General features: G+C 34.8%; 4 protein-coding genes across 6 annotated transcripts; 3 read left to right on the top strand and 1 right to left on the bottom strand.

Annotated features, from left to right (window-relative positions):
- The first annotated feature begins 918 nt into the window (after window positions 1–918).
- C28C12.11 (uncharacterized protein) lies at window positions 919–2141 on the top strand. 2 transcript variants are annotated; one of them, NM_069042.4, is made up of 6 exons: window positions 919–1075; window positions 1117–1310; window positions 1425–1513; window positions 1565–1622; window positions 1709–1896; window positions 1954–2141. In NM_069042.4, the coding sequence occupies exons 1-6, from the start codon at window positions 990–992 to the stop codon at window positions 2089–2091; spliced, it is 753 nt and encodes a 250-aa protein (NP_501443.1). In that variant the 5' UTR covers window positions 919–989; the 3' UTR covers window positions 2092–2141. The 2 variants fall into 2 exon arrangements, with proteins under 2 accessions (NP_501443.1, NP_001122758.1); NM_001129286.4 differs by having other exon boundaries at window positions 962–1075; window positions 1416–1513.
- A 1901-nt stretch (window positions 2142–4042) lies between these two features.
- Window positions 4043–7519, top strand: spp-10 (Saposin B-type domain-containing protein). 2 transcript variants are annotated; one of them, NM_171399.7, is made up of 11 exons: window positions 4043–4333; window positions 4387–4500; window positions 4547–4684; window positions 4733–4807; window positions 4890–4952; window positions 5182–5271; window positions 6642–6713; window positions 6842–7019; window positions 7068–7243; window positions 7298–7381; window positions 7428–7519. In NM_171399.7, exons 1-11 carry the CDS (start codon window positions 4046–4048, stop codon window positions 7437–7439), a joined length of 1290 nt encoding a protein of 429 aa, NP_741465.1. In that variant the 5' UTR covers window positions 4043–4045; the 3' UTR covers window positions 7440–7519. The 2 variants fall into 2 exon arrangements, with proteins under 2 accessions (NP_741465.1, NP_741466.1); NM_171400.6 differs by lacking the exons at window positions 5182–5271; window positions 6642–6713; window positions 6842–7019; ... (1 more) ...; window positions 7298–7381; window positions 7428–7519 and having other exon boundaries at window positions 4045–4333; window positions 4890–5097.
- On the bottom strand, window positions 5458–6309 carry hlh-12 (Helix-loop-helix protein hlh-12; the record flags this gene model as incomplete). Its single annotated transcript, NM_069044.5, has 3 exons — window positions 5458–5788; window positions 5907–6014; window positions 6251–6309. 3 exons carry the CDS (start codon window positions 6307–6309, stop codon window positions 5503–5505), a joined length of 453 nt encoding a protein of 150 aa, NP_501445.1. The 3' UTR covers window positions 5458–5502.
- A 1007-nt stretch (window positions 7520–8526) lies between the features above and the next one.
- On the top strand, window positions 8527–10484 carry spp-8 (Saposin B-type domain-containing protein). The gene is made up of 9 exons (NM_069046.7): window positions 8527–8615; window positions 8673–8831; window positions 8875–9000; window positions 9050–9130; window positions 9179–9499; window positions 9607–9784; window positions 9831–9994; window positions 10226–10309; window positions 10389–10484. The coding sequence occupies exons 1-9, from the start codon at window positions 8529–8531 to the stop codon at window positions 10395–10397; spliced, it is 1209 nt and encodes a 402-aa protein (NP_501447.1). The 5' UTR covers window positions 8527–8528; the 3' UTR covers window positions 10398–10484.
- Window positions 10485–14019: the final 3535 nt, after the last annotated feature.

Raw genomic sequence — 14019 nt, forward strand, 5'->3', positions numbered from 1 at the left:
ATATTTTCCTCATTCAAGCCCAAACCGAAATAATTGTAAGGTTTCAACTTTTCTTTTGTGCGAATATGCTATTTTGCAACGTTTTATAGAAAGTGAGAACGTTGAATGAATCGGAAAATAGGTATTATAAAAAACTACACGCAAACGTTTGATACACAACTTGGGGGCCGTGACTCCCACAACAATAAATCCATACTTTTGAAAAATATCTTGAGCGACTCGTTCTTATAAAACCATAGCATTGAGAAAAGTGCTCAAAGTTTCGATTAAATCTGCTATGATTAAATCTGATTAGATTTTTGTGTGACAAATTTCAGATGTTACGTCGTGTTGTTCAAGATCAAGTGAGTTTTCTATGAAGACTTAATTAAGAATATTATTTTTAAAACCTGCCGGACTTCCAATTACAGACTTTGAGGTCACCCGTCTACTTTTCAAACTTTTATAATTCATCATTACACTGATTGATGATGATATGCGTCATGAATGAGATATTTATTGGTTGATAAAAATGTAATTGCAACACGATTTTTTTAAATTGATTTGTGATGTCATCGTTTTCAATCTGATTTCCCATTATATTCTGCATATTTGGCCCTTCCAGAATAAAGATTCATCAAATTCCCAGAATACAACATTTGAAAAAAAAAACAATTATCGTTCAAGAAATTAATTAAAACTATTGAAATTTGATACATAGATATCTTCAGTTCCTGCCTCATGTGTGCCGGCCTACGTACCTGCCTTCCGCCTATTTCTTGAGCTTTCGTGTGGTTCAGGCGGTTTATTTTTCTGTAAGAAGTCAGACATTTATGCGCCTAAAAATAAGTAGAAGGATGCACTGAAAAACACAAGTTTGAACTAAAATGTTTAAATTTTAGAAAAGTTTGAATTTTTTTGACGCGGCCTCGCATGTTTATTCCTGACAATGAAAACGCGTTTCAAAAAACAAAAAATAGTGGCATTCCTCAATTTGTCAATTCTTCAAAATGCTATTGCGTCGTTCGCTTTTTGTGCTCGACATCATTGCTCTTCTGGCAATTGTCGTTTTTCTTGTCTTTTTGCCGGCTGATAGGTAAAGGAACAATTCAAAATCCTTATGATTTATATTTCTAGATGTCTGAATTTTGAAGCAAGTGAACAAACTCCACGCAACGTCGACAAAAAGTGTCATCTTCATCCAGTGCATCATCCGAACTTCAGTTTCACCGAAAACTTGAAAACTAACGATCATTTGATTGATCCAAGTCATCAAGTCACCATTTGTCACCGTTTGAAATGGTCTCACTATTCATTCTGGGATAGCATGTGTAAGTTGGGGAAGTTATTAAATTAAACCGCACAACAGTTTAAAAAAGAAGTTCAATATGTTGTCTAAAATTAAACTTTGGAAAAAATTGTTTAGAATTGTTTAGATTGTTTAGATTTGATCCTCTTGCCGGCTCTCACTTGTGTTTTTCTGATTTTCTACACAGTTCTTGAGATTTGTGAATTTGACGTGTTTGTTGGACAGGTATGCTTATTGACACTAAAAGATTTTCACATATTCATATTTTATTTACAGGTACAAACTACTGGCTTGGTTATTGTATCAGCAATATCGGTAATTTACTCTATCGCAGGTAAATTTATTTTCAAAAATATGGTGTTCAACCATTTGTCACCAAAAAACAAATCTTTAAATATTTAATTAATGCCAACTATTTAGTAATCACTCACGAAAAGAATCGAATTGAGACGGAATGGCCATTGCTCGCTCATGCTTATGTCCTTGGAGCAAAAGAAGGAGAAACAACCGTTAATGTACCAAAAACGTGGCAATATAGTATTGCTATGTGCATTCTGTCAGCCCTTTTCAAGATCGGAAGGGTTTTGGTTCAACATTTCATTGGTGATGTTAGTTTTTGTTTCGAAACTATTTCTTGCCCAAAAGCTTCAAGTGTGTTATTTCAGAAGAAGTTCTTCTTTGATGACGATAGCCAAAGGGACGATCAAAATGGTGAACCTGTGCTGTTGGCTGGAAGTGAAGAAGTTGCTGGAACAACTACCATTCTGAATGATTCCAGATATTCCAGAATTGAAACTGATTAATTTGCGTCTAACTTCTTAAAAGTTAAATTCGAATAAATGTGTATTTTTTCTACTTTTATGTTCCGTGCTTTTGTAATTACATCATTGAACTTGCCTAGTCACTGTTCAAAAATAGTTTTTCTAGCCTGCTCTCTGCTTCAATTCCGTCACAAAATTAATTTTATATCATCAAAATGTGTGTTACCTACTCGTTTCACTATCTATCTTCTCACATCGTTCAATCGTTTTTCCAAGTGATAAGAAACCGACCGGAGTTGATTTATGCTTGCGTCGGCCGCGATTTTTCTCTCAAATTTCTAAAATTAATTTGGCGATCAAACCAACATATTTACTTGACCTACTTATATCTGCCTTTTTCATTAGCTATGTCCATGTTACTTATTATATTTCTTTTCATAATGTTCTTTTAAAGCAATTTTTAATATTTTCACGAGGTTTAACAATAGAAAACCATAAATCTTTTTTTTTTTGAAAAGTTGAATGATAAAGAGCTGTGTGTAGTCTCATCAGTTATCAGTCATCCCACAACCACGTTTTTGCATTCCAAATTCCAAATTCTTTCCCGATATGCTGAACATCATTTAACTACATTGCAATTTGTATTTTAAGATTTTCTGAAAAACATTTCATCGTGTCACCTCAACTACACTTTCAAATTGTACAGTTAATTTTACTTTCAAAAGACAATCGAAAAGATTCTTGAGTTTATAATTGAGTGTATGTTCATTTTATTGTTATGCTGTGAATATGATTTTTAAATTTCCAAATAACTGTTGATTGACATCTACTTTCTCGAAACTGACTTCCTTGTCACAATGACTATTCAAGAGAGGAATGTTGACTGTTTGAAAACTATTAGATTGAAGATGTAGTGAGTCACTATGAGGAATTCGATTGATATAAAAATGGACCAGTATTGTAGTAACTTGATCAGTCTACTTCAAGTTTCAATAAGCTTTTTGTGTGATGTTTTTTCTACAATAATTTGCTTGAAATCCGCAATCCAAACATTCAAAACATCACTTGAATGTTCACAGATTCCGATCAATATCCATCTCACCAGATCCTCTGTGGTGTGCTCATTTTCTATCCATTTTCCATTAAAAACACGTGATGTTCGTGGTCATCCACAGCCTTGTGCTCCTCCAAGTGCTCCAAGAAATGGCCAGTTGTCATTTCATTTTTCTCATCGTCTCCTTGATCCAAGTACTATTTTCACGTTTTATAAGAAAAACCAAATACTCTCTACTCTTGTTCCATTAACTTGGCTGGCCTGCAGTCGATCGGTCACTTTCTTCCAGCATAACATTTCTGGATGCAAAGTGGGAATTCTATGAATTTTAAGTCTGAAAATTAAATACCTAATTTCTCAAAATTTAGTTCTGTGTAACGGAAATACAGACTAATTGTTTAATCTTTTCTCCCACTATCTCTGCTCCGTTCAACATTATTCTCTTCAGTATAATTTGCATTCCGTTCCATTAAACATTTACAAACCATTCTTCTCACTTTATCAGTTTTAATTTTGTTCTCGAGGAATAAATTATAAAAATAAATCTTCTCAGAAATGACAATAAAATAGTCAGACAACTGCTCTCATGCTAATAATAATGTCAAGAATGTCATCCCCAAAGTCATAAATCCTTATTTTTTCGTATCGGGTCACCAGATTGTTGATATCAGCCCGCCTCCTGTTACACTTTGCTCTTCTACCAAACCGCCCATCTAGCCCCATCTCAAATGCTCACAATCTTGGGGCTCAAACCATCAACACATTCCTAGTTTATTTTTGTTTTATTTTCCATTGTTTAGCTCATATTTTCTGATCATCTGAAATCTTCCCTACATCCCCGTAGTATCGTTTGAGTTTTAATTTGCGATCCTCAAATTTCACAATATATTTATTTTTCTATCATAACATGGAATCTTTTAAGACATCTTATAATTTTTCAGAATGAAGTATTTCATCCTGACACTTGCCGTTCTCGGCTCAACTCTTGCATATTCAAAGCAGAATATGCTTGACACAAACCGTGTTCAGGCTGAAGTAATTGAGAACTCATCTTGTGAAGAATGTGAGAATGTTATCAAAAGAATTTCTGAAGCTGCTAAGGATCCAAAGAAAATTGAAGAATTGAAGATTGTTCTCGGAATGATGTGCAGAGAGACTTCTTATGCTGATGAATGTCGTCTTTTCGTTTCACAATTGGACAAGTTCATTGACAAACTTCAGCCATTCTTGGTTAGTTAAATCTTTGTTTCTGAAAATATATGCTTATATCTTTGATTTTTTAGAAGAATCCACACGCAGTCTGCACTCGTCTTCATATCTGCTCAAACAAGAAAATCGACTCATTCCGCCGCATTTTGCTCGAGTTCGCCAAGCGCGCTCAAAAAACTTTTGACGCTGTGAGTAGAAATTATTAAATTTAAAATTATAACGATGAAAGTTAAGCCAGCCATCGTCTGTGACGAATGCCAATTTGTCGTCAAGGAGTTGAAGACTGTTGTTGAGGACAAGAAGAGCCAAGCTGAAGCCCGTGACTTCCTTCGTGAGAACGTGTGCAAGAGCCTCGGACAGTACAGAGGATTCGTAAGTTCCTAAAAATTACAAGCTTCGATTTTTATAGTAAATTTTCAGTGCGATTTGGTCGTTGACGAGTATCTTCCACAATTCATCCAAGAGCTTGACGCCATTCTCCAAGATCCACACCAGGTTCGTTATCCATTCAATTATAAAAAACAGAAATTCCTTGGATTTGTCTAATTTGTAAAGTAGAAGATTTCAATATTTTCAGGTGTGCGTTGACATCAAGGCCTGCAACTCTGCTTCTGCTCAAGGACTCAAGGCTCGCAAATATGTGGGTATCCTCGGATATTTCCAACGTCACTTCCTATAAATATGTTTCCCATTAAGCTTTATTCTCCTTTTTTGCATAAACCTATTTTATTGTGAATTGTCTATTTTTCCCATGTTCCCTTCCATAAATCGCTTGTTTTGTCTATAAATCCCTTTGTTGTGACGTTTTGATTTCAGATTTTTAGGTTAAGTTCTTTAATTTATTCAATTGAATTGTTATATAAGTTCAGGTAGAAGCTTCCAATGAAGAAAAGGAAAAGGTTGAGAATGAGGTCGATGCATTCTGGAATGGAGCCGCAATGAAAAACAACAAGGGTCAGGTTAGTGAAATGATAGGGTACTGTATTTCTTGTTGTACCATAGATTGATTCTAAATTAGTATTTGAAACAACTATACAAAAACATGTTTACCTATTTTCGCGCATTTCAACTCAACTTTTTTATTCGCAGCTGTCAAGTATGCCACCTGCTATTCGAGGTATAATGGGTTTTTTTAAACTACTAATGAACAACCGTTCTACTTCATTCAACTCAAATACAAACTCAATAATTTAAAAATAAGCAATATAAACATTGGTTTGGGGCCAAACTGGAACTGAAGTGGGCTTCAAAATTGGGATAACGGGATTTGGAAGTTGAAGTGGGGGAAGTTCGTGGCGTGAGATGAAAGCAGCAACACCGCCACCCTGCTTCAACTTCATGGGACGACGAATTGCATCTTTATTTGACTTGCGTTCTCCGTTGAAGATGTGCGGAAATACAGTTATTGCGTCTATGTCACTATTTGAACTTTCAATAAGAAAGTTGTGAAGACGAATTATGTAAGAGGTGGCTTCTCTGAAATGCGAGGGTTATTTTTTTAATGAAAATCTTTGAATTAAGAAAACAAACAAGTAAACTTTCGTAGAGTTTTGAAAATTTTCTAAAAGAGATCTCATCTTATTGGGGAACTTACCTCAAGATTTGAACTCTGGAGAGTCGTGTTTTAAAATGTGACGGCGGAAGAAGATTAAGTAGAACATCAAACATTCCGTTCATCTCGGAAACTCTCTGTCGTTCTCGTCTGAAAGTTTACAATGTTTAATAAACCTTTGATGATGAAGCATGTGATTTCTGAGATATTGAAAAATGTGGGGCATTCTATCTAGAAACAGTTCTTCATGAAGCTTGAGTTCTGACCGGTATATTTTTTTCTAACTAATTTTCATATTATATTCAATTTTATTGCTAGGAGTCGTATTAACTACTAAAAAAATTCAAGAAAATGTTAATTTTATCGTAATTAATTTGAGAACGTACTCGTTTGCTCTCGATCTTCGATCCGTATTCAGCTTGGTAACTCTCGGTTTCTTCGCCATTTTAATAAAATTGTGTAAGATGACGCTATAAAAAATGACGAGTTGTGAGCCAAGTAGGAGTTGAGTAATGAAAAGAAAATGACAGATGTAACTGACCCTTTACCATCTAAAAAAGGAATCGTGTGCCGTCCCAACAGCCACCTGCTTCACACATGTTACCCTTCTACTGACATTGTCGAGACAAAGTCGGTAAATAATTGGAACATGATGATATTGCTCATAAGTTTATAGATGGAAAGAGATTTCGTTGTTATTTTGCAAGAAAAAGGGAATTTGATGTGGTTTCTTATTTTTCAAAATTTGAATAGAAGCAATACACTCCCATTTTTCAGACTCTCGCCATGTCCTGTTTCGAATGCAAGTTTGTTGTTGAAGACATGCAAACAGACATGATCACTAACAGAGTAAGTTTATTGCAAAAACAATTAAAATAGTTTCGTAACATAAAAACAACAATCCAACTGTGTATTTGTTTATTTCAATCACCTACACCAAAACAAATTTTTAAATGATTCACCTCTAGTGATTTCAGAAGAAACTTTCCGATGATGTCCGTGATTTCGCATGCTACAAGATTGTCACAGCCAACATGACTGATTCATGTATTGATTTCTTGGATTTATATCTCCCAACTGTTATTCAGATGACAGTTGAACAGGCAACTCCACAAGGAGTTTGTCTAGCTAACAAGTGTTGTCCAGCAAGTTCAGGTTTGCTGTAATAATGAGGTGTCCAATAATCGACCGACTATTTTTCAGTTGCCCCACTTCGTGATTTCACATTCCAAGAGATTCAAGCTGAAAAATGTCCGAAAATGATGGAATTGGAAACATATTTGAGCTCAAACCTTGTTGGAAGTGCCATGGAGAAATTCTTCGAAAACTCACTGACTGAGACTTTCTGCTCTGGATTATTATCATTCTTCCAACCAAGTGTAAGTTTTTATTAGTTTTTTTTAATGTTCTAAAGCTTAAATCTCAATTTTCAGTGTCAACAAATCATGTCATCTGTTGCTCCAAGATTTGTCAGTTTGACCGCAGTCCTTGCAAGCCAAAACAAATTCAGTCAGGCTGTGAGTTTGGGTATTCGAATGCTCGATTTTAATTAAAATATTCCAGATGAACTGCTAGACCTGAAAACATCAAACTTCTTCATTTCTCTGCTTGCTGATAACTGATAAACTGTTTAAAGAATAAATCATTTTCATGACAAATAGCTACAACATTGCTGAACTATCAGAAAAATTGAAAGTTGATCAATAACTTATGGACAATGAAAACATACCTTATTAGTGGCAAAAACAATCGATGTTTTACAAAACCTTCATTCGACACCGTTTAAAAGTAAAAAAACACACAGAACTTTCCAAAATTTATCAGCATTTCGAGCACATTGAAGTTTTTAATGGCAACTCTACCAACCTTTCTGAAACGTAAGACTTCTCAGTATCAGTGTGAGACTATTGAACAAGTAGAGGAAACGTGGTATGTCATTATGTGGATTTGAAGTTATTGCGCTTGTTATTTTGAAAAAGTTCACAATTATTTATCCACAAGTTGAAAATTGTAAAGCTTACGACATTACTGGCTTTCTTATAAAAAGTCTAAAAAGTTATAGTAGTTGAAAAATGAGATGAGATGTCGACTAGACCATTCGGCAGTTGCAGAAAAATTATCGAAATGTTTTAAATTTCTAGAAAGGTAAAACGAAGTATGTTGGTTCTCATAGAGTACTGAATGAGTGCCAAAGTGTCACTCAGACTGTTTCAAATTTATGAAGCACCGGAAAATAACGCTGTGAAAATTTCCATAAAAACCAGTATCTGCATATTTCCTTGAACGTTCTCTCACCAACGTCGCATACCACATTGCTCTAATTTTTGCTCTTTTTTTTTCAAGCTTCAGTGAGCACAATGATGACTTTTTCAATTACCTGTGATAAACAATTTCGTGGAATTTTTGTATTTTTTTGAAGTTTCCTCGTGTTAACAACAATCAAAAACCGGGTCATACTCTAGTGTTGTATAGTGGGCTTCACCATAAATTACCTGATAAATCAGATTAGAGGCACACGTCGGAGGAGCACACTGATAAGAGGTGATAAAAGGAGCACCGAGTAACACGTGTTTTCAGTTTTCCGCTTCATTTTTCGCACAGTTTTCTTCATAGTTTCCCATTAATTTCTTACAAATTATTTCAAATAAATTTGAAATTGCAGTAATGAAATCCATTTTTGTCTTCGCCGTGCTGGCAGCTTTGGCTCTTGGAGCACAATCTGCTCCATCTCCATGTGAATCATGCAAATCGGTAAGTAATTATATTCAGAGAACTAAATGTTACTACTATAAAGTAAACAAATTTCAGATGGTTCAAAACTTCATTGATGCTTCTAAGGATCGCATGAAGATGGCTCAACTGAAGGTTTCTCTTTCAATGCTCTGCGTAGGTACATCTCATCAATCTGACTGCTCAAAGACTCTTGACAAACTTGACTTCATCGCCTACAAACTTGCTCCATACTTGGTAGGTTTACGACATTTTTTCAGAGAGTACTCTGAATTTTCAGGCTGACACCTCCGCTGTATGCTCAAAGCTCCAAATGTGCGGTGAATCTCAATTCTCACCACTTGCTCGTCTTGCCATGCTTTACTTGAAGAAATCAGAGGCCATCGTAGCTAATGATAACATTATGGTTTGTCATTTTGGGAGATTAATTTTTAATTTTCAATTAATTTTTATAGAGACAAGAAGTTTGTGACGAATGTCAGGCATCAACTGCACAGATCGGAAAACTCGTTGGGGATGAATTTACTACCTATGCAGTGAGTTAAATTTTGCAGGAAGAACGGTAAAATTATCTCAAGTTTCAGGTCAAATCTACCCTTCAACGCTTTGTCTGCAAGAGCGCCGGAAAAGCCCACAAGGCATGCAACATCTTTGTCTCCTCCGTCATTCCAGATCTTATGACCGAGATGAAGGATATGTTCACCGAAAAGGAACTTATGTGCTCAAACATGGGACTCTGCTCTGCTACATCCAAGCCAGCTGCTCGTGAAGCTCCGAAACAACCAGCATCTGAGATGTGGAAGTCTATGGGAATGGTGAAGACAAGCAACGGAGAGGAGCTTATGTCTTGCTTCGAGTGCACACTTTCCGCTGATGCTCTTCTTCAGGAATTCATTGATAAGAGAGTAAGTGCAGTAGAAAATTGTGTTGCAAATTTCAATAACCACTGCATGTATTGAAAAGAAAATGTAAAAGTATGTTGGAAGCAGTTTTAAAAGGTTTATATTTTCAGCAAGGAACAGCTGATGACATCCAAACAGTTGCCTGCAATAAGATGGTTGCCAACTGGACAGATGGATGCAATGACTTTGTTCATATGTATATGTCAACTGTGCTTTTCTTGACTTACAATCAATTTGATGGAAGAGGAATCTGCACAATGATGCATTCATGCGAAAAGAAGGAAAATGGTAAGTTAATCGATCATCTGAAATCCTGTAATTTTTCAATTTCCAGCTCTCGTAGAAATGGCCATGTCAGAGAAGGTTATGTTGGGATGTGAAAACTGTAAAGCTGTCGAGCACTTCTTTGCTCAAAACCAAGAGGCTCTTCACTCTCACGCTGTTGACGGACTCTACTCGAACGTCTGTCAAAAGCTTCCAACTGCTCTTGGAACTATGGTGAGATGACTCGTACCAATGGCAGTGAAGTCACAAAACTACATTCTGAGACACAAAACTTTAGTGACACCCTATACATTTGCAAACACATGTTTTAAGTACCAATGTTTATTTCGAGACCACCTGAAAATCAGAACTTTTCAATCTTAGGTCTACTGTCTAGTTCAAATTGTATTTTTGAATATTTTTCGAAACATCTGCTTAATTCTTAGCTTAACTTTCCATTTTCAGTGTGAAGCCTCAATCATCCGCCTGTCTCGCAAGTTCTTCGCCCGTACCGCCGACCTCGCCGCAAGCGGAGCAATGTGCTCGCAGGTTTGTGCAAATATTTAATTTTACTCGGTTTTCACATTTTGACATCATTCATTTGTTTTCAAACAACTTTTTCTTTCAGATGTGCTAGAGCGTCAATGCTCCAGAGTTTGAATCAAGAATTTCGATATTATCTCCAATTTCATGTTTTCTTATTTAAAATGAACATTTCAATCGCAACTTGTCGACTTATTAGTTATTGAGAATCTTTTCAAAAGTATCAGCCAATTATCAGAAAGTATACACTTTTACATTAATATATAAATGTTGGCAAATACTCTTTTACTACCTCATCTTTTACTACGAATCGTATCTTTTACTACGGTCGTTTTATCATTTACTATTTATAAAGTAGACTTTCCTTCCGTCCAATATAGGCTATGACAACACGCAAAACTCACGTTAGTTTGAAAGTTTTCATTTTCGACAAATCAAATTCAGTTAAATTCAAACCAAAAACGTAATTCCGAGGGATATTCGAACTTTAGTTTAAGCCAGTCGGAGGAGGTCGAGCCGGAGGCTCGAACGACACCGGCTGGTTTACTATATCAAAAGTTGGATTTATTTACTTTTTTGAAAATTTCGAATTTCGAATTTTGAAAATTTCTAACAATTTGGAACAGAAATGAAGTTTGATATTTCAAAATACTAGAGCATTACGTTTAAAGTTTGTCAAGTTTTGAGTCTTAATTCACACTTTTTTGTTCAGTCTCTCTCTTTTTTCAGTCCAACTCAAAACATTGACATACTAAAAACGCAATTTTCTAACATTTTTCAATTGAGAATTGATAACACTTCTGTTCCATTTTGTCAGAAATTCTCAAAATTGTAGACATTTTCTGGCCGTTTTTCAAAATTGGAATGTAGCATTTCTATTAAATTCTGCAATTTTAGAGGAAGAAAGCGCAATTTCTAAAATTTTGGAAAATTTCTAACAATTTGGAACAGAAATGAAGTTTGATATTTTAAAATACTAGAGCATTACGTTTAAAGTTTGTCAAGTTTTGAGTCTTAATTCACACTTTTTTGTTCAGTCTCTCTCTTTTTTCAGTCCAACTCAAAACATTGACATACTAAAAACGCAATTTTCTAACATTTTTCAATTGAGAATGGATAACACTTCTGTTCCATTTTGTCAGAAATTCTCAAAATTTTAGACATTTTCAGACCATTTTTCAAAATTGGAATGTGGCACTTCATTTAAATTCTGCAACTTCAAACAACAGCAAGCGCATTTTTTTAAAAACATTTCGTATTCAATTCAAACTTATCTTTCCAAATCGCCTCCTTCTCGCTCTGCCTCATGTTGCTTTCTGCTCGTATGTCGACAAGGTTCAACGAGATCCCAGCTACTCACTCCTTCCACATCCTCCACCAACTTCCTCTGTCCGACACGAATGAAATCCGATGTTGCTCCTGAATTAATGAAATTTTCTAATACATTTGTACGTAATTATTATCAAAAGTAACAGTCGTGTAAATCGAAATCTTAGTAAACGTTGTTGAAACTCACAAATATGTCTAAACAATCCTTGGTGCATTTGGTACAAGTTGGTGCCACACACTGAGTTTCCTTCTGTCACCAGTCTATGTCTTTTCAGTGCCTGAAAATGTCATTGTTGTTTCTCTAGCTCACGATATCTTACATGAAATTAAAAAAAATTAATGTTAAAAACAAAACTGGAAACTTGGTGTTCTGGGTTTATAAAACATCAAATTTCTGTTCTGTTCATTTTCAAATCATCAATTTTTAGGCTTACATTGCTACTCCATTCGATTTGCAATGACTGCATTCAGCGACTCCAGATAGGTCCAGTGGATGTTCGTGGTAGTTAGTTTGTTCCAGACAAACACACATACATCCAACTGCTGCTTTATCAAGTCAAAATTTGTTCTTTCAGGTGTGACGAGTAGCATAAGTTGGTTGATGGGAGAAGCTAATGATTTTAGGAGTTTCTCTCGTAACGGAATTGAAAATTAGAAACTTACTTGTCTTGCTTATTCATGTCTATTCACTATTTATTTTTGATCACGATTTCAATCGTAATAAATACAATACAATACAATGTGATCGACTTATTTTCATGGTTATTATCACGGTATTATCATTCGAATCAAAAATATCATTGTTCGAGAGTGTAAAATAAATTAAATTAAATTATATTTATCGAATCATCTATTTGAGCACTTGGACTTCTGGGTCTAATAAATTTTGACAATAACTTGTTTCAAAGTGATTCGTTTGAGTTGAAAAAACAAAAAATTAATTAATTACGGAAGATTTCAGGGGCTGTTATAAGGGACGTATCCTCTCGTCTCCGTCGATTTTTGGGAGCAGATTCCAGCGTTTCCATAACTGGAAATAAATAAAAAAATAAAAATCAGGGGAAGGTCCCCCATATTTTTCATAATCACAATGCCTGGAAATCAATTTTGAACCAGATACATTTTTGAAAATGAAAATGAAAACGAATATTTTTTAATATGTCGATCACGTTAAAATCACAGTTCAAATTATTTCAATTGATAAAAAAATACTTGATAAAATTTGCACGGACAATTAGAATTTTTTAAAAATGACCTTGAGCAGGGTACATCTTGATAAAATTTTTGACGGACAATTGTGCAGAGAATGGCTCGACATCCTGCTGGCAACTAGTATCAACGGAAGAGGTAATAGTTTCATCACCATTCTTTTCTTGAGACTTAACTAATTATTTTCAGAGTGCGAAGAAAGTTCTTCCATATAAGATCACCTCAACTCTTCAAAAGGGTAATTCTACGAGGTCTACGAGGCTGGATCAATACTTTGAACTGTTGCTTTTTTCTGTTTTTTATTCTGATCGGGGTGTAAAAATCCCGTTTTTTTCGATTGAAACCTTAAAAAAGAATACTATGGTTTTACTGTTGTAAGGTTTTAATAGTTTCTGTATTTTTTCTCTTTTTATGAATGTGGAATATAAAATATTTTGAACTAATCACGACAAGCCAACTCATATAAACACAAAATCACATAAAAACTAGAAATTCTACTAGAAAAACTAAAATGTTTTGCAATAGAACCTGACCAATCTATCATGTGAACATGCTAGTGGGTGGGAATTAAAAATCTACATTGCAGATTAAAAGCAGCAGTAGAACTAGTGCAAAGGACCAGTTGACAGAGATGATTCACAAAATAATAGCACAGAACTGTCGCTGATGTTCAAAAAAGATGGTTACAAAAAATTATTGAAAAGATGATAGAAGTTATATTTACTTTACTGTTTCAATAACTCGATGGAGCACTTTAGGTGTTGGTTGGTTGAATGGCAGTAATAATACAACAAAGATCAAAGGAACATAGGTCACTTCAACTTATTCCAGAAACATCGAGTACAAAATTTTACGAATTTTATTTTTTTGAAAATACAGGGAAGTTCTAACAAAGCGGAGGAAAAAATGGATCACTTCGAACTGAAAAAAGTCGATCTGAAATTTTTCCAATGTATTTTTCCATTTAGAAAACTGTGAAACTGCTTAAAATATAAACTTTTTTGGGAACATTTGATGATTTTACGGATGTGTATAGGAAATAAAACTATCTGGAAGCATCAAGAGCCCACTTCCAATTGACATATGTTTTATTCGATGTTTCATAAACTTGTTACTTATCAAGTGGGCCTTACAAATTTGAAAATGTCCAGGTTTCCATTAGTGGATATCAGCAATAC

The sequence above is a fragment of the Caenorhabditis elegans genome, chromosome IV (assembly GCF_000002985.6).
Source record: "Caenorhabditis elegans chromosome IV".
NCBI classification, from domain to species: Eukaryota; Metazoa; Nematoda; class Chromadorea; order Rhabditida; family Rhabditidae; genus Caenorhabditis; species Caenorhabditis elegans.

Excerpts from the sequence above, each read along its gene's own strand:
- C28C12.11 (NM_001129286.4), top strand. The coding sequence starts at position 990 with ATGCTATTGCGTCGTTCGCTTTTTGTGCTCGACATCATTGCTCTTCTG. Across the intron at positions 1,311-1,415 it reads TTCATTCTGGGATAGCATGT|ATTGTTTAGATTTGATCCTC; the intron begins GTAAGTTGGGGA and ends AGAATTGTTTAG. Across the intron at positions 1,623-1,708 it reads GGTAATTTACTCTATCGCAG|TAATCACTCACGAAAAGAAT; the intron begins GTAAATTTATTT and ends CCAACTATTTAG.
- spp-10 (NM_171399.7), top strand. The coding sequence starts at position 4,046 with ATGAAGTATTTCATCCTGACACTTGCCGTTCTCGGCTCAACTCTTGCA. Across the intron at positions 4,808-4,889 it reads TTCTCCAAGATCCACACCAG|GTGTGCGTTGACATCAAGGC; the intron begins GTTCGTTATCCA and ends CAATATTTTCAG. Across the intron at positions 6,714-6,841 it reads CAGACATGATCACTAACAGA|AAGAAACTTTCCGATGATGT; the intron begins GTAAGTTTATTG and ends TAGTGATTTCAG.
- spp-8 (NM_069046.7), top strand. The coding sequence starts at position 8,529 with ATGAAATCCATTTTTGTCTTCGCCGTGCTGGCAGCTTTGGCTCTTGGA. Across the intron at positions 8,832-8,874 it reads ACAAACTTGCTCCATACTTG|GCTGACACCTCCGCTGTATG; the intron begins GTAGGTTTACGA and ends CTGAATTTTCAG. Across the intron at positions 9,500-9,606 it reads AGGAATTCATTGATAAGAGA|CAAGGAACAGCTGATGACAT; the intron begins GTAAGTGCAGTA and ends TTATATTTTCAG.